This window comes from Zootoca vivipara, chromosome 3, assembly GCF_963506605.1.
Source record: "Zootoca vivipara chromosome 3, rZooViv1.1, whole genome shotgun sequence".
Taxonomy (NCBI): domain Eukaryota; kingdom Metazoa; phylum Chordata; class Lepidosauria; order Squamata; family Lacertidae; genus Zootoca; species Zootoca vivipara.
Window position 1 is genome coordinate 4,030,167 of NC_083278.1, and position 18,117 is coordinate 4,048,283.

Below are 18,117 nucleotides of genomic sequence, written 5' to 3' on the forward strand. Positions count from 1 at the left end.
GTTTTATTTTATTATTATTTTTTAAAAAACACTTTCACCTTAAAAACTGCAATTACTTTCTCTGGATAAGCCAAACCACTTGCACTGGTGGGTGTACGGAACATCCTAGGAGAACAAATGAAAGATATGTAAGCCATAGATTAGAAGAGTCAAATTAAGTAGCGGGGGAGCCTCTATGTGGGAAAGTAGGAAGAGGGTTGAACTAGAGCTGATGGGGCAAGCCTGGTGGAAATCCCCACATGGCCATGAAGTTCACTGGATGATCTCAGGCCCATCACTAAATGTTGCCCTCCTGGACAGGGCTGTTTTGTCAAGCATTATAGACAGCCAATTGCCCTTGAGCCACCCCTCATGCAGCTGAGAGGCTTGCAGGGTCCTGCCCGGCTGTCTCTCTTCCCAGTGAAATGAGTCTGACAAGAAGCCTTGAGGCAACAGAAGCTTCCCCCCCAGCCTAAAGTTGGTGTGAGTTGTGACTTCAGGGCTCCTCATTCCCACTGGACTGGGAAAGTGGGGCGAACGTGCTGCATTGGAGCTGTTGCCTTCAGGAAAGGTGAGCCGTGAGATGGAGACAAAAGCCCCAACTCCTTGTCCTGCATCAGAGGCAAGTGGGGAAGAAAGATTGACATGGGGATCTGCTGCCCTGGTGGATCCTGCTGCCTGAGGCAGTCGCCTCACCTTGCCTCACCTAAATTCCCCATCTCCCGCTCTCTCTCTTCATAGAGAAGAGTTGAGGGTTGAGGGTTGTGGTGATTCTGATGCCAAAGGATGTGTGGGTGCTGGTGGCTCTTGGTGTGGGAGGGGGTCTTCCCCACCCCTGCATTATGCCGTTAATTACCAGATCTAGATCTGACCTTATTTTGCATATTCCATTGACTGTGTCACAGAGAATTTCTTCTCGGTCACAGTGACACCTGCCATAATTCCCTCCTTGAAACCTTTCTTTAATGGGAAGGAGATTAAAGAATTAAAGCCTTCCCCCGCAGCCCCAGCTCAGACCACCCTGGTTGTGCCACTGCTGGAGTGAGCAGGAAGCAGAGGACAACTCCAGCCCCCACTGGGTGAGCTTGCTGGCACTGCTTCACATCTGGGCCTCAGCCTCCTGGGGGGTCCTGGGCCCCCCAGACTCCCTGTGTTTATGGTCTTATAATGAACACGTGTGTGTGTAAATTGGTGGATGAGATTCCGGATGTAACATTTCTTGAAGGAACTGGATTAGATGCAACTTTATTTCTCCCAGCCATGAGCTACAGAATTTAGGCTCATTACTTGTCCTATGGCCCATGCTCACCTTTTTACCAAAACACTAGCCTGGACTGCATATGAAATAGTTCGAATGCTTGGCTGATCCTCAGGTTTGATACTGTACGCCTCTTTTTTCCTTGCAAAGGTAACAGTCAGCCAGTCCTGTACTTCTATAGGCACTGATCCCCACTGGATATTAGAGAGGTCGTCCTCAGTGTCCAAAAGGCTCCTGCAAGGAACAGTTATGTATTTAAATAATATACACCCCAGTTTTCAAATAAGTTAAGTAGCTAAAAGAAAGATAAAAATATAGCAACAATTTAAAAAGCAATTCTAAAAGTCAAATATAAAATGCCCAACAGAAATACAGTGGTACCTCGGTTTAAGTACAGAATTGGTTCCGTAAGTCTGTACTTAACCTGAAGCGAACTTAACCTGAAGCGAACTTTCCCATTGAAAGTAATGGAAAGTGGATTAATCCGTTCCAGACGGTCCGCGGAGTACTTAAACTGAAGCGTACTTAACCTGAAGCGAACTTTCCCATTGAAAGTAATGGAAAGTGGATTAATCCGTTCCAGACAGGTCCACAGAGTACTTAAACTGAAAGTACTCAAACCAAAGCGTACTTAAACCGAGGTATGACTGTACCAGCAAAACCAACTTAAAACATCAGTAATCAATTATAAGATGTCTTCCAATAAATAAATAAATGCTACCATCCTGTTTACCACCACCACCGGAATGATATTAGTGGCCTGGTTTAACATGTTTATTTTTTATTTTCTGGTCACACTATTCTATAGATGGGATACTTCAGGGTAATTGGCAGGGTAATTCAGGGGAATTGGCAATTAAAGACCTGCAGCTAATCTTGAACCAAAGAGTTGCCCCATTGTATCAGGAGACATTCTGTCCTTAAGGCACCAGGAACGGCCTTACTCCTTATCTTCTTGCCACATACCAAAGTATGTGCATAATACAGAAGAGGCCCATGTGCTGCATGAAGGTGCTCAGAGAGTCCTTTGTTTGCTTGCTTAATTAATATGCAATTAACCAGAGTCCTTATATGGAATCATAGTAGGGCGCTATCCCAAATGATTGGAAGGTACTCCATGTGTATGTATAGTCTTAACAGATAAGGGGAAAGTATATTAGGAAGCCCCCTTCTTTGGGAGGGTGCTCAGTCCTTTTGGATGTTAATCCACTGAGCTTGTCTGTCTGGCCAGCAAAGACAATAAAAGTTCCTTTGTTCTTCTCATGCAACAGCCTGGTATTTTCCTTTCAGCCTGTTAACTTGCAATATGGGCCCTGCTGGCTGAGGCTGATGGGAGTTGGAGCACAGCAACGTTTGAAGGGCCACATCTTGCCCACCTTTGGCATAAATCCCCTAGGTTAGGGAATTTCTCTTTTACTTGACATTCCCCAGGTTTCCTAGTTCAGGGGTTCTCAAACTTCTATCCCCAGGACTCATTAGAGAGAGCAAAACACAACGGAAGATCACAATGGAGGTGGCAGGGTGCAGCCGTAACACAATGGCAATGGATGGGGATTGGGGTAATCAGCACACAATTTTTGACATTTTCTATTGATATCTAATCTGTGTTTGGAGATTGATGAAAGGAATAATGCCAATGATCTGCAGTTCTTATTTAAGATGATGATTACAATCTGAGGACCTCATAGCTCCAACATGCAGCCCAATTTATGTATTTTGGGAGGGGGATTATTGTTTTTCCTTCTCCCCTCCCAATTTGTGTAACATCTTACTTGTTGGTCCTAATAAAAGTATTGTGCAAGTGTGGATTTTGGACTTTTCATGCAGCTTCTGTTATAAAAGTCATATATAGGTGTTTTAAAAAATATGTTCACCATTTAACTAGGGTTGGACAATGTGACTGAATCAGCTGTCAGGGCCAAAAGAAAGAGTGGCAAGTTTCTGATCAGGTAGTGTTCTTGTGTCAGATGAAACACAACGAGGACTGAGAGCTGTGAGGCCCATACCTGCCCTCAGCTTAGAAGTAAAGATGCTGTACTTACAGCAGAGTGGCAGAAAGTTTCTTCCTGGCCCTTTGATCACAGGTTTTTGACTTTGCTGAGGTATAATTTGTTCTGGCACCAAGCTTCCCCCGTTTATCCTGTGTCATATTTGCAGCTGTTTTGTCTACTAACTTTACTGTTGCTACATTTAAATATACGTAAGCTAAGAGTAGCTCCCTATCCCTACATGCACATCATTCTTATAAATACCTCGCTGAGGTCAGTTCAACAGAAGAAAGTCAAGCCCTTACATAAGCATTGTGATGTCATACTGACGTAGCTGGTAACAACCTTGGTGTACACAGCAGTCCGCACTTATTTCCCAGGGCTGTTCCCCACTCCCTCACTTATATTTTATGTGAAAACCTAGTGGTACTGACAACAGATGCAAGGATTGTTAAACTCATAGCTGTCAAGTTCTCTCTTTTTTAAAAAAAGGGAAATTCCCTTATGCTGAATAGGCTTCCTCGCGAGAGAAGGGAAAACTTGACAGCTATGGTTAAACTACAAGTCAAAAGCAGGAGAATCTAGTAGTCCTGAGATGAAATAGCTGTACTTTTATGGACTGTTTATCCTTTCTGTGGGAAAAATCAGCCTCATATAACCAACATGCTTAACACTAATTAATGCATGAAGGGGTTAAGAACATAAAGTAAGCTGTCCTGCCAGCCTTAGCTAAGTCATTGCCCCTAGCCTTGGGAGGAAAGGTTATCAAGCCATTCCACCATGTGATTCCACCAGTAAGGAGGTTTAAGCAGGGTGCTCCAAGCTGAGACAGTGTGGCTTAAGCAAGCCATCTTTGTGTTTTTATACAAATAATTTAGAAACATTCACCACTTTGGAACCTAAGTTTTACTGCCTGCATTTTCAGACTGCTATATGCAAAAGCACATAAATTTGACCTTTGAAGAGTTAAAAACCTTTTTAAAAAAACCAAAGCATTTTTATTTGATTTTACAATTATGAAATTATAACAATCCATATACATATCCATATATTGAGATTATTCTGAATCTCGCGACCCCCCCCCCCACGCTGGGGTCCTATTTTCAACATTTACAACTGCACATTCTATACTCTAAATTTTATATTAATCCATATTATCCATAGTATTGGTTAGATTACAAGTGGAATTAAAATCCTGCTAATATTTCCATCTGCTTACAGTGGTCTCCTAGATCTATACAGTGGTGCCTCACTAGACGAATTTAATTCGTTCCAGGACTCAATTCGTCCTATGAAAAATTAGTCTAGCGAGTCCCAGTTTCCCATAGGAATGCATTGAAACTTAATCAATGCGTTCCTATGGGCTCCGGGGGACTGGCGGCGGGGCAGGCAGGCAGGTGCTTGCTCTCTTGCTTGCCTGCCTTCCCCACCGCCTGTCACACGAAGATCGGCGGAGGAACTCTTGCCGGGGCTTGTCAACCCTGGCAAGCAGCGCCCGCCGATCTTCGACTCTGTCCCCCGGCTGTGTGACAGTTGAGGTGGGGAAAAGGCGGAGGAATGATCCGTTCCTCCGCCTTTCCCCCACCCCGCCCGACAGAGCCGGGATCGGACGAGGCTCTTCCCGCGCTAGTGTTCCGCTGGTCTCTGCCGGTTGCCCCTCACTGCTCGCGGCAACCGGCAGAGACCAGCAGAACACAAAGGGGAACCAGCTGCAGCGCAGCAAGAAGGCAAAGGAAGATCAGCTGACAGGCGCTGACAGCTCATCTTCCTTTGCCTTCTTCCCACGCTACAGCTGTGTTCCCCTTTCACTAGAGGAATGCCCTGTAGGTTTTGTGATTGGAGGTTTTTATGGCCACGCTTCGCAAGATGAAGCGGCGGCCATAGAAAACCTCGTCGTCTTGCGAGGCAACCTCCGATTGCAAAATCTCTTTGTTAAGCGAAAAATTCGTCTAACAGGGCATTCGTCTAGCAAGGCACCACTCTATATATAAAAATGTAAACTGGGCATGTCCGTTCCTCTCTAATGTTCTACGAAACCACTTGACCAATAGCGTTGAAATTTGAACACAACGCCACATGCGAATAAGAGAGTAACCTAAGACACTTTCCGTACACAGATATCACACCTGGGCCACATAAAAAACCCAAAACCCCGTGTTTCAGAACACACAACTCACCCCAAAGTGCATGATGGGAAGGAATAGAGATACAGGGCAGAGGCCGAGGCTCGCATTTACATACTAGGCCAAGCCAAGGCCTACAGACTAGGCCTCGGAGTGGAGCCCTGGGTGGGGGGGGAGGGGCCCAAATAGGTCATGGGTTGAGCCAGGGTTGGGGGACTCACAGGGATGACCTCGGGTGGGGGAGGGGGGAGGGATACCTCATGAGTCACGATAGGATGGGAGGAATCACAGGGATGAGACACAACAACAGGGGACGGATGGACACATAGTCCGGGGGGGGCAGACACATCCTCCCCCTTTCCTGGGAAACAAGGACCCTGAGTCAGGCACAGCAACGCATGCCCGGGCCAGCTAGTAACTTATAAATTTTTCCCATTCTTTTTTAAAGTTTTTGTTCTCTTGGTTCCTTACTAAATTTACAGAATTTACAGAACATTTCTGAATATAAGAGAACATCTTCTTTTACTGAATATAAGAGAACATGTTCTTCTGCTCCGGAGAGTCAAAAATTGGCAAACGACCTGAATCCGTTTTATAGCAAAGTCAAGCATTATCAACTAGAGCAATTCACTCGGCGCCTGTCAGGAGTATGGGCAGGAGTCAAGCTCTGGGGCCTGTAGTGCTTTGCAGGACTGGGGCATGCCTCAACTTATGCTGGAGAAGCAAGGCATGGCCACACAGGTGAAGTCCTCGGCTTGTGCTGGAGAAGCAAGGAGTAATCACCCAGGTGAGGCCACTTGAGATCTCACTGCACCTGGTGGCAGGAGCTGGGAGGGATAAAAGCCCAGCATTTCCCTTCAGCTCTTTGCCACAGCAACGCTATCCCTGCCTGGTTGCATCTGGCCTCCTGTTCCTTGGACCCTTGCCTTGTTGCTGCCGTGCTTCTTGGACCCCTGCCTCGCCTTCGCCTTGCTCCTGCCCCGTGGACCTTCGCCTTGCTTCTTGTTCCTGGATCCTTCGCCTTGCTCCTTGCTCCTTGGACCTTTGCTTCGCCTTCGCCTTGCTCTTGCCCCATGGACCTTCGCCTTGCTTCTTGTTCCTGGACCCTCGCTTTGCCTTCGCCTTGCTTCGTGCCCCGTGGACCTTCGCCTCTGCCTTCGACCCTGCTTCTTCACCACCATCTTGCCTCTGGTCCTGACGCCCGCCGACCAGACCGTGACAGCACCAGAGGCACCAACAACCACCTCAACCTGTTTTGAAGTCACTACAGGGACAGAAGGCAAAAGCTCCAGGTGCAGTCGGAGTGGCTCTTCTTTGCTTGAAATAGTGTTCTGCACACTCCGATCCTCACACAGATATTTTGTATAAAGTGTTTTGTATAAAGTACATTTACATTGTAAAATTAACCAAAGCAAATTCCAAGTATGTAAGTACTTGGCAAATAAATTACTATTCTATTCTATTATGGGATACTCACACAACACTATCACCAAATCACTGCAATCCTGGACTTTTTCCTGCGGGTTCTTCTGTCTTTCCTCTGGCCACAGAAAGTCCTCCCTTTTTCCAGAAGAGCAGCACTAACTGCACAGGTGTGTTTTTTGAAGTCCATGGTTTGAAGAAGGGCAATGATGTATCACGCAGGTGAACGATCACAGAACACATTCACCATAATATTTTCATTGGGCACCATTTTATATTGTATTGTTCATTTTAATCTATGTTTTCATTACTGGTGCATTACTGGTTATAATTTTTAATATTAAAAAATTAGTGAAATGCCACTAAATGAAAGTGTTACAGCATTAAAGTATGATGATATTATGCTATTATAAAAATGATTGTTAAAAAGCAATTTCTCTCATTGTCATTTATAACCTTTGCAAAGTGGGGGTGACCAGAAAGTCCCCCCTTCTTTTCAAAATTAGCATTATAGTGTTACAGCTCTATACTTTCATTTAAATGGCATTTCCATATTTTAAAACATTCTTAAAATTATAACTAAACAAAGCATTTTAGTGTCAATTAAAAGATTGATTAAAAACCGCAATGGGCTGATAAGACAAGAGCCACTGCAGCAAATGTGGGCTTAGAGTCAAAGGGCAGCTCAGGTCAATTGGGACCTTCCCTTTGAAAAATACAGCAACCATGCCAAGCCTGCTGGTGCCTAGTACTGAACGTAGCAGATTGCACACATTTTTAGAAGCACAATATGCTCACTAGTATGGAGAGTTTCTTGCAATTCTGCATGCCGCTTGCAACAGAAGAGCAACAATTGGAAAGTGCCGGGTGCTACCCATCTGGAAGCAGCTCTTGAAAGAGTTCAGGCCATCCTTTTTTCAGATAGGGAAGAGCAGCTTGGAAAAGATACCTTCCTTAAAATATTTAATAAATCTGCAGCTTCATGAAACCTTACAACCCAATTCTCTTATTGTGCAATATTGACCCTTTACCTTATTTCCATAGGCCATCTAAAATCCAATGCCTAAGCCTGTGTCACATGCATCTGCTGAAAACATTTCTCCTTTAAAGCTCTGCAGCTTTAACATGGGAGGAGCCAGTTCCCATAGAGAGTAAGTAACAACAGACTGGAAGATTTTGTCATCAGCAGACAGACTTTGCTTTCTTTATTGCAGAGGCAAAATCTCATGTTGTCTTTATCTCCTAATGTCAGTGGGACTTAAACCCAAACAAGGGGACATAGGCTTGGAGCACAGACGGGTAGGCATGTGATTCATTTTCAGAAAAGACTGCCTGTAAATATTTTCTTTCTTACTACCTTCCTTTTACCCCCAATAACTGTGTCTCATTTGGATAAAAAAAGTACAAAATCATGCAGGATTTGGGTTTTCAGTTTTTTGTTTTTCTTCTGTCTTGCACAGAGCTTAATGTAACAGCATGACAGAACTGCATGAAGCTGTAGCTTTGGGTAATTGTGACTTGGTGGATGAGATTCTCAAGACAGGGCTGTGTGACCCAAATTGCAAAGATATTTATTGGAGTGACAGAACGCCACTGCACTGGGCTGCAGCAAAAGGTAAGCAATAAATCTCTTCTACTGCTTTCACAAAGAGGGTACTAATCTGACAGAAAAAACAACAGAAGTGAAGTCAGAAACAAATAGAACATTTCAGTCTCCTAAGATTCTCTGCTACTGACCTGAACTGAAAAGCGGGCGTAGCGAGGTGCTGCGACACCCGGGGCGCCAAATTGCCATGCCCCCGGGGGGGGGGCGTTGCTACGTAACGACGCATTCGTTGCTGCGAATTCAAAACGGAGCGTCCAGGCTCCAGGTAGATAGCCCACTGGCGTGGTGCTGGAGGAGGAGTGGCACTCGGGGCTGCGCCCCCACCCTGCGATCGGCGCCTGAGCCTGGACACTCGGTTTAGGCTCCATTTAGAAGTCGGGGGTGCGATCCCCTCTACGTTGTACGCATCCACAGCATCCCACTGCACATGCGTCCTAGGTAGAGGGGGATCGCGTTCCCCCGCGCGCCTGCAGTTTTCCCCCCCTGAGGCTGTCGTGCAGGGGCGAGGGGCGGGGGCGTGGCCCCGAGTGACATCCCCTCCAGGGCGGTGCCTGGGGCAAACCACCCCCATCCCCGCTTGCTCCGCCCCTGCTGAAAAGCAACATTCTTCAAAGAAAGAAATTCCAAAGGGAGGCTGCAGCATGAAATGTCTGAATGACAGCTCATTGAGATGTTATGCGAGTTGTTGGTTTCCTTTTCCACTAGGAGTAGGAAATAACATAGACTTCCACTTGGGTGCGACGGATGGCCTATCTTGGCCATTTGACACCACTGCTTGCAATTCTTGTCTTTTCATATGCATGTCTACACATCAGCACAGCATAACACTTTGTTCATTTGAGGAAATGGTTTTGAGCCATGAAAGCTTAGGCTACAATAAATCAGTTCGTTTTAAAGGCTGGTGTGGGGAACCTGTGGCTCTCCAGTTCTTCGACTCCAATTCCCATCAGCCTCAGCCAGCCTGGTTGATGGCCAGGGATGGTGGATGAGAGCCAACATGGGGAGCCACCATTTAACACTCCACACACACCTTAAGGTGCCACAGACTTTGGTGTATTTGCAGCAACCAAGGCTGGCCCACTTACGAGGCAAGGGTGGCAGGATCCATAGGGGCAGCAGATCCTGATATCCCCTCCCCCTTGTTCCTGTTGTAGATCTTCACTGACCGTTCTTCCCTGGCAGGGAGGGGGACACCATTTTGTGATTTGCCTCAGGTAGCAGATGGCTGCAACTCTTCTGGAACTTGTCTATAATGAAGAAATTCCACTGTGATCAATTTCACCCATTTTGCTCCCATACTGTACTTGTATTTCCATCAGGGCACTCAAAGATAATAAAACTGCTTGTGGAGCATGGTGCTCGCCTGTGCTTGAGAACTGAAGCAGGGTGGACCGCAGCGCATTTTGGTGCTGAATCGGGGAAGCTAGGAGTGTTAAGAACTCTTCATTCTCTGCATGCTCCTATTGATGCTGCAGATCTCTATGGGGACACACCAAAAAGGATCGCAGAGATCTATGGACACAAAGATTGTGTCACGTTCTTAAAGGTGTAAGTATTGACAAACTGTTAACAGATAAATCAGTTATTATTAGCTAGATTTATATCCCACTCCTCAGCTGATAGAGCAGAGAAACTCGCCTCATTCACACAAAAAAAGCTGTTATTAAAAAAGCAAGTTAAAAGAATGCAATTTAAAGCAGGGATTAGTATAAAAATCAGATTAAGAACAGGCGACTAACACATTGAAAGGCTCTAAAAACAACAATGTTTGAATGGCAATAAAGAGGCAGCCAAATACCCACTGGGAGAGAGATTCCAAAGCTCCAGAACCACAACCTGTGCAGGCACCTCAGGACCCCCAAGAGAGTTAAGTGATGCTGCCCTGGCTGTGCAAGGCAGTTGGCTAAAGGCGAGTGGCAAGGAGTCCTGGGGGGGGGGAGCCAGCCATGAGGGCTGGTTAGCCCATAGTTAAGCCAGCTGTTGATCCACACAGCAATCCTATTGTGCTCCACTATGCCTCTCTTGCCTGGGGGGGGGGGGAGGCAGCCAGGTACACTTCCCCTAGGCCTCGGAGGGCTAACCTGTTCAGGGCTGCTTTCAGCGCCCCCTCCCGAGGGGGGGGGGCTGTGAAGAACAAGACTCGCACCCCGGCCTCACATCAGCTCTGCAAGGGCCTGCCTCCCCTTCCTAGCATCCTAGATTTGAACCGAGGATTTTCAGCATGTAGAATATAAATCCACCCCCACCCCAACCAGGGGCTTGTCCACACCAGAGCAAAAAGTAGATCCCCAACCCATTGTTGTCCTGGACAAACAAAATGTAACATGGAAATAAGTAGTTTGGGTTACTGATTGAAAAGAACCAACCAGCACACTAAGAACATTATATTTTATTGAATAAATATGCCGTATCAAATCCTGATGGCTTGAGAGGTTTTGCTGATTTTGGTGAAGATGTCTGTCCTTTCTCCTTCATCTAGGGCAGAGGTAGAGTTTAGGGAGTTCTGTCAGAGAGCAAAATTAAAAGGGACTCAGCTGGACCTGGAGGACGAAGATTGGGAGCGTAAAAAGGAGGCCTTTGAAAAACAAAGCCTACACACAAAAGGAACCCACAAAAAAGCATGTGGGGAAAGGCGATGATCCAACTCCTGGAGTAAGTAATAAGCAGAACTCTATAGATGCAGCCCAGCTGCCTTAGCTAAGCAGCATAGACACCTTCCTTTTGAGCAGCGCTTACAGCATCTTTTGGTTCGATGCAAACCTTTTACTGGGCATATCTAGTAAAAATGAGAGGTGAAACCGGAGCAGCTGGTGCTGGATGCCAAGAGATTGATGCCTGGGGTGGTGAGGTGGAACTGTTTCAGACACAAGGTTTATATACTTATGTCTGTGTTTGCCATGTCATTTATGAACATTTATTTTATATTTGGGACCTTAGAATTCTTACAGGAGATAACACATCGCTGTATAAATCACACTAAAGAGAGAGATGCTGGTGATCAGAGATAAAGAATCCAGGAGATGAATGAAAAGGAAGGGGCTGAAGTTTGCAAACCTTCCCACTGTGGAGATGCTCAAGCAAACAGCAAATTGGAGGTCAGAACAATGAAAAACCAGAGTATAGTACTGGATTATTGACTTAGAGCTTGTAAAGCAGGTCCAGAATCAGCTCACCTTTTTGCAATTTCTATAGCTTTGCAAGAAACATGTAGATTGCTGTAACAGCCCAATTTTTATTTTCTAAATCCAAGTATCTGTGCCCTATCTGATGCAACATCAAAAGTAAAGCATTTGTCAAACTCCAATGATAGTTTGACTTCCAAGTACCAGCAACACAATTAATGGTTGTGCCAATGCCCAAGATTGCTGCACCAGTGGACTGTTGTCAGACTTTGGGGGATTGGATCCCTCCCCCTGTGGCAGTAAATAAGCAGATAAAACAAAAGAAGCTTTCTTACCAGATGAGTTCTTTAATAGTCACAGGAAGATACAAAGGAATGCATATCTCTCTAAAAAATGGCATTGCTCCCAGTAAAGTTTCACCCGCTCCGTCCCCATTAATCTACATCATTCCTACATTGGGTAATCTGAGCTTGTTGCTGCTGAGTTCTCTGTTCTATCACTCTCAAAGTCCATGTAGTCTTAGGCGAAGGGGGTCAGGAATGCAGTCCAAGGACACTGAATCTGCCAACTCTCTCTCTCTCTTGGCATTTCCTCTTCTAGCTGTTCTAGCTGTTCCTCCCTCAGTATTTCCCAGCTTTCCCCTCTGGACTATGTCCCTCTGCAAACCACTGTTCAAAATGTCCTCCTGCCTTTGGGAAGGTTCAGAAAAACGGGGAGGGGCTCCTCAGTCCAGCTCCTGACAACTGTTATCCTTTAAAACAGTCAGCGTTTCCACTCAGGAGGAAAATCTTCATGCCACACCCTTAGAATATGGAAGTAGGATGAACAGCCACTGAACTTTCAGACTTGTCCAAAGAAAACAAGCCCACTGAGTTATGTCCATCATAATGAAGCTCCAGGTTTCTGAGAAATGTAAATATGGAGAGTATTCTTTTCACAGGCATGGTGTCATATGCTCAGTTTTGCATGCTTATTTAGAAAAGCTAAGTAGCATGGATAACAGTAATTTAAAAACCATAGGAGAAACACGGTGAGTTTCATTAACTCTTTAGGAAACCTGAAGGTTGGAGTTCCAGCTGCTATAATAAACAAAAACTTATCTTTTTGTTGTTGTTTTGGGAAAAAATATGTATAAGTCAATCTTCTTAATAGCCTGCTACTATTAAACTGCGATTGGGCTCACCATCTGAATTAGTTTGGTAGCAAATATATTCAAAAGTTTGTGGACATTTTGATACATCATTTTGATATATTCTGATACATTTTGATATATATTTTGATATATTCTGGACACACTTGGCTTCCCCTAAACAATCCTTGGAACCACAGTTTGCTAAGGTTACTGGAAATTGTAGCTGGGTGAGTGGTTTCCTTGATAATTTAGGGGAAGCCTTTTGCTTTAAATGTGATTAAAATGTATGTTGTGGATGTGACCAGACATCTTAGGAGTTTCAAGAAGTAGACCCTTTCCCTTAGAGCTGCAATGAGACAAAGGGGGAAGTCTTTCTAAACAAAGGATTCCTTCCTCCTAGTCTTCTTCAATTTCATTTCTACTCCACTGGGGGGGGGGGGCGTCCCTTCCATTGGCAATATAGAAGGGGAGGAAAGAAAAATAACAGACAAGCAAAGGAATGAAACTGCCTCACTAAAGGGTTGCTTTTAAAAGTCTTAACCTGAAGGACTACCATGTCCCTTTATGCACCATCCAGAATGGAGTATCAGATCCCTGGGATCCTTGAGAGAAGGTCTCCCGACTGTTCCACTGTCAGGAGTATGGGCAGAGTCAGGCTCTGGGGCCTGTAGTGCTTTGCAGGACTGGGACCTGCCTCAGCTTGTGCTAGAGAAGCAAGGAGTGGCCACTCAGGTGAGGCCTCAGCTTGTGCTAGAGAAGCAAGGAGTGGCCACTCAGGTGAGGCCACTTGATAACTCACTGCACCTAGTGGCAAGAGCTGGGAGGGATAAAAGCTCAGCATTTCCCTTCAGCTCTTTGCCACAGCAACGCAATCCCTGCCTTGTTGCATCTGGCCTCCTGTTCCTTGATCCTTCGCCTTGCTCCTCGACCCTTGGACCTTCACCTTCGTGACTCCTTGCTCTTCGACCTTCAGACCTTCGCCTTCGTTACACCCTGCTTCCTGACCTTCGGTTCCTTGACCCTGTGACTGCCTGCTGCTGGACCCTCAGCCCTGCACCACCTGGATTCCCGTTCCTGCTTCCACTCTGCCATCTTGCCTCTGGTCCTCACATCCTGAGTCGGGACTGCTACCTCCCGCCAACCAGACCGTGACATCCACAATGATCTCCTCTTCTGTTAGGGCTCATCTTTTGCTTGCCCTGTGCCTAGAAAGCAGCAAGTGTCTGAGCGGTTTCCCACTCGTCCAAGCCCTGTGGCCTTGGCTCGGCTTCTTTCCCGTGAAAACCCACTCTTCAGCACTCATTCGGAACCAACCCCATGGCCGTTTGTTCCAATTCAGTGCTATACCATGGGTTTTCCTGGGGGGAAGTGGCAGGGCAAACGGAAGTGTGGGTGAGCCCTTACTTTCTACACCAAGAGGCAGGTCAGGTGGTGGCACCTTCAAGAGGAAGACTTCCTCTGGAAACTAAACAGGAAGCTGCCATTCTAATGTTTTGTCACCTGCTGAAAATGTTCTTTTTCCACCAAGCATTTTTGGATAATTAATTTGATTCAATGTTGGTCATTTCTCTGCATTTTATAATCTTATAGTGTTACAATATTTTAGTGATGTTATTTTCATGAGTGGGCAGTTTATACATATTCAGAAATATAAATAGATATAATAAGTAACAGTGGATTGAAGCTTAAATTAAAGGGTTGGAATCCTACATCATGCTAAGACAGTGGTTTTCAACCAGTATGCCATGGCACCCTGGGGTGTCTTTAATAACAATATAATATATAATATTTCCCCAGCCACTTTGGGCAGCTCACAACATATATCAAAACATACTAAAACATCAAACATTAAAAAACTTCCCCAAACAGGGCTGCCTTCAGATGTCTTCTAAAAGTCAGATAGTTGCCTATTTCCTTGACATCTGATGGGGCGGGTGCCACTACCAAGAAGGCCCTCTGCCTGGTTCCCTGTAACCTCACTTCTTGCAGTGAAGGAACCACCAGAAGGCCCTCAGAGCTGGACCTCAGTGTCCAGGCTGAACAATGGGGGTGGAGACACTCCTTCAGGTATACTGGGCTGAGGCCATTTAGGGCTTTCAAGGTCAGCACCAACACTTTGAATTGTGCTTGGAAATGTACTGAGAGCCAATGTGGGTCTTTCAGGACGGTGTTATATGGCCCCGGCGGCCACTCCCAGTCACCAATCTAGCTGCTGCATTCTGGATTAGTTGTAGTTTACAAGTCACCTTCAAAGGTAGCCCCACATAGAGCGCATTGCACTAGTCCAAGTGGGAGATAACTAGAGCATGCACCACTCTGGCGAGAGAGTCCACGGGCAGGTAGGGTCTCAGCCTGCGTACCAGATGGAGCTGGTAGACAGCTGCCCTGGACACATGTGTCTCCATGGACAGCTGTGAGTCCAAAATTACTCCCAGGCTGCGCACCTGGTCCTTCAGGGAGTCCTCCACACCCACCTGCCTCCTGTCCCCCCAAAACAGTACTTCTGTCTTGTCAGAATTCAACCTCAATCCATTAGCCATTTTCCATCCAGACACTCACAAATAACCTTCACTGCCCTCACTGGTTCTGATTTGAAGGAGAGGTAGAGCCGGGTATCATCTGCGTACTCGTGTCTGTGGGCAACCCTGCCCTCTGTCCCTCTTTCCATCCCTCCCTCCTCTGATGCCCTCTCACATCTCTGATTCTCAAAGGCTTGCACAGCTGTTTATTGCAGCAACCCTTGCTATAAGCTCCACAGGGGAATGGTGCCTCTCTTTGGGGCAGGGGGGCACCTCAGAGACCAGAGGACTCCCAAGGAGAGGGGGGAGGGGGCTGCTGGAACAGGGTGTTCGAAAAAGTGTGAGAAGCTGCCAGGTCTGCAGGCAAGGGGTGACATAACTGGGCTCCGTCCTGAGCCCCACAGGGGTGCTGCAGAAAAAATGTAGTTGGTCAAGGGAGCTGTGGACCCAAAAAAGTTTGAAAATCTCTGTGCAACCCCATATTCTCGTCAGTGGTAGCTCATAACACTTTGAATACATAGAGCAGGCATCCCCAAACTGCGGCCCTCCAGATGTTTTGGCCTATAACTCCCATGATCCCTAGCTAAGAGGACCAGTGGTCAGGGATTATGGGAATTGTAGTCCAAAACATCTGGAGGGCCGAAGTTTGGGGATGCCTGACATAGAGCTTTCTGCTTTCATCACTTGTACAGCACTTATTCGGGAATGTGTGTCATTTCACATAAGCAGAGTGCCACTGACGAAAAGTCCATTATCCTCTGCACATCTGTGGACGAAAGAATAACTTATATGTAAGAGTGTCCAAGGTATGATTTTCAGACAAGATTGACTCTTTGCTCCTCGCAGGCTCCCTCAGACAGACACAAATATTCTTAATTTTCTTGCCCTTTCATCCAGCCCATCATAATGATTGGTGTTTTCTTTAATAGCCTACTTGTAATGCATATTTTCACTCATTCTTTACTGCAGTGGAAAGGTTATGCATAGTTCAACAATCTGTCTCTACATAGAAATGGTTACAGGTAGGTAGCCGTGTTGGTCTGGGTCGAAGTAAAATAAAAAAATTCCTTCAGTAGCACCTTAAAGACCAACTAAGTTTTTATTTTGGTATGAGCTTTCGTGTGCATGCACACTTCTTACGAAAGCTCATACCAAAATAAAAACTTAGTTGGTCTTTAAGGTGCTACTGAAGGAATTTTTTTTATTCTACATAGAAAGATTCAGTTGGCTCACTACTTCACAGAAAGACTCCACTATCATTTTATTCTATAGGGACACAATTTTATTTTCAAGATTTTTTAAAGCACATAGCAGGCAAATCAGGCTACAATACAGGCTCAATCAAACAACAAAACTGCTTTATCATCTCCGTTCACAGGATTTTAATTTAATGCAATTCCTCTTATGTCACTTGTCTCACTTCTGGACTACATGAATATGACCGTGTGTTTGGGATGCAGCTCACGCTTCCAATCATTTTTGATGGAACACAGAATGCATCTCTCATTGCACCTTTTCCAAATAAGAACATGCACCTGATATAATGCACAACTCTACTGAATTCCTTTTTCAGTTTAGGATTTCCCCAAATCAAGAGGCTACATTGCACGGAAGGGCATGCATTTAGAATGGTGGCGCAAAACCGGCTTGCAAGTCTGTCGTCTGGAAATATATTAGACAGAAGGACCATCAAAGACACAAAATTTATGACATTTATGACTAAGAGAGAAATGATTATTTTCACAGCCTGAAAATGGGCAGCCATGCTTGGGCTGCTGAAACTGGCTAAACTGTTCTGCATCTGCTGGGTGTGTCTCCACAGAGAAAAGAGTAAGAGAAAAGAGTAAGAGAAAAGTTGATGTGGCGGAGATGAAGAAAGCCACTGAGAATCCCAGACCACACCACAGAAACAAATGAACAAAATCTGTTTCTACTGTAAAGCCTTCAAGCGTGACATTTCCTAATATATCAAAACTACTGTAGTTTTGGCATGTAAAGATGTACATTTCTTTGAAGAAAGGTGACGTAGTTGCCAATGATCCAAGCAAAGAAGCCAGAAGCATCCAGGGCACCAATCTGGAGATTCTTGTCTTCAGGAGGAAGAAAATGTAGTGCTGGAAGTTAGCAATCTTTGCACAGTAAAATGTACACAGGCAGGCAGTGAAGCAGAGGTTGGTACAATTTAGAAACCACATTGTAGCTTTGTATGTTTGGTATAAGCTTGTGTCTTCAAATATCCAAGGAAAGAATGCTATCCAGAAAATCTTGACAACTAGCAAGAACATGTAGAAACATCTGGAGACACCAAAAGCAGTCAAGATTTTATCAATGGATTTCAGGTGTCCATTTCTCATCCCATCAATGCAATTCACTACAGCAATGAAAGCATTCAAGGACATCCCAACAACAGCCTCAATTGATGTGCAAACTAGGTATATAACTGGGAGTGAAAAACGCTCTGCTCTTTGATAGTTGCACCCTTGGTCTTCCATTCTTCCAGATACACGGTCTGAAAAGGCTGTAGCCTTTAACGTTTGGATTGCACATGCTTTATTATCATCCATGAAATTGAGAAGTGATGCTGTCACAGGGCACCTATTGGACTCTGATTTGCATTCTTCTTTTCATGGTGTGCAGAACAACCAACTCTTTTGCCAAGAGCTTGTGGCAAAAAAGCAATGATTTACATGACATTTACTCACAATCCCCAGAGCATTTGTTTTCAAGGTTAGGTAGAGAGGCATTCTATTTTTATCGGAGACAGGGATTATTCCTGCAAGACTTGCAATTACGATTAAATGTAAATACGGTTCGAATAAGGGGGTTACCGGAGATAGAGAAGGAGCAAGTCCTTGCAAGCTATGTGAGTGGGATATTGGCAGAATGGATGGGGGCAAAGGAGGGAATGGAAGACTTTATTGAGAATGTCTATCAAGTTTGAACCCGAGCTTTGAGAGAGAGAAGACAG

General features: G+C 45.3%; 3 protein-coding genes across 5 annotated transcripts in view; 1 reads left to right on the forward strand and 2 right to left on the reverse strand.

The window, feature by feature from the left end:
- Positions 1–8,967, reverse strand: part of LOC118082597 (dual specificity calcium/calmodulin-dependent 3',5'-cyclic nucleotide phosphodiesterase 1A-like) — a 43,087-nt gene extending 34,120 nt beyond the window's left edge. For 2 of the 3 annotated variants that reach the window (XM_035110323.2, XM_035110324.2), the window contains exons 1-3: positions 8,508–8,967; positions 1,289–1,471; positions 39–105 (exon numbers count right to left, since the gene is read on the reverse strand). In XM_035110323.2, the coding sequence (XP_034966214.1) occupies positions 39–105; positions 1,289–1,471; positions 8,508–8,947 (690 nt within the window). In that variant the 5' untranslated portion in view covers positions 8,948–8,967. Of the gene's footprint in view, positions 1–38; positions 106–1,288; positions 1,472–6,825; positions 7,101–8,507 lie in introns of those variants that run through there. The other variant, XM_035110326.2, reaches the window with a different exon arrangement.
- On the forward strand, positions 7,950–16,985 carry ANKRD66 (ankyrin repeat domain 66). Its single transcript, XM_035110329.2, is given in 5 exon segments — positions 7,950–8,104; positions 8,231–8,385; positions 9,696–9,924; positions 10,856–10,951; positions 10,953–16,985. Coding segments are annotated over 4 exon segments (585 nt in total). The 5' UTR covers positions 7,950–8,104; positions 8,231–8,246; the 3' UTR covers positions 11,074–16,985.
- LOC132591854 (taste receptor type 2 member 40-like) lies at positions 15,867–17,548 on the reverse strand. Its single transcript, XM_060272259.1, has 3 exons — positions 17,154–17,548; positions 16,685–16,747; positions 15,867–15,915 (listed from the first exon to the last, which is right to left on the reverse strand). The coding sequence occupies exons 1-3, from the start codon at positions 17,546–17,548 to the stop codon at positions 15,867–15,869; spliced, it is 507 nt and encodes a 168-aa protein (XP_060128242.1).
- Positions 17,549–18,117: the final 569 nt, after the last annotated feature.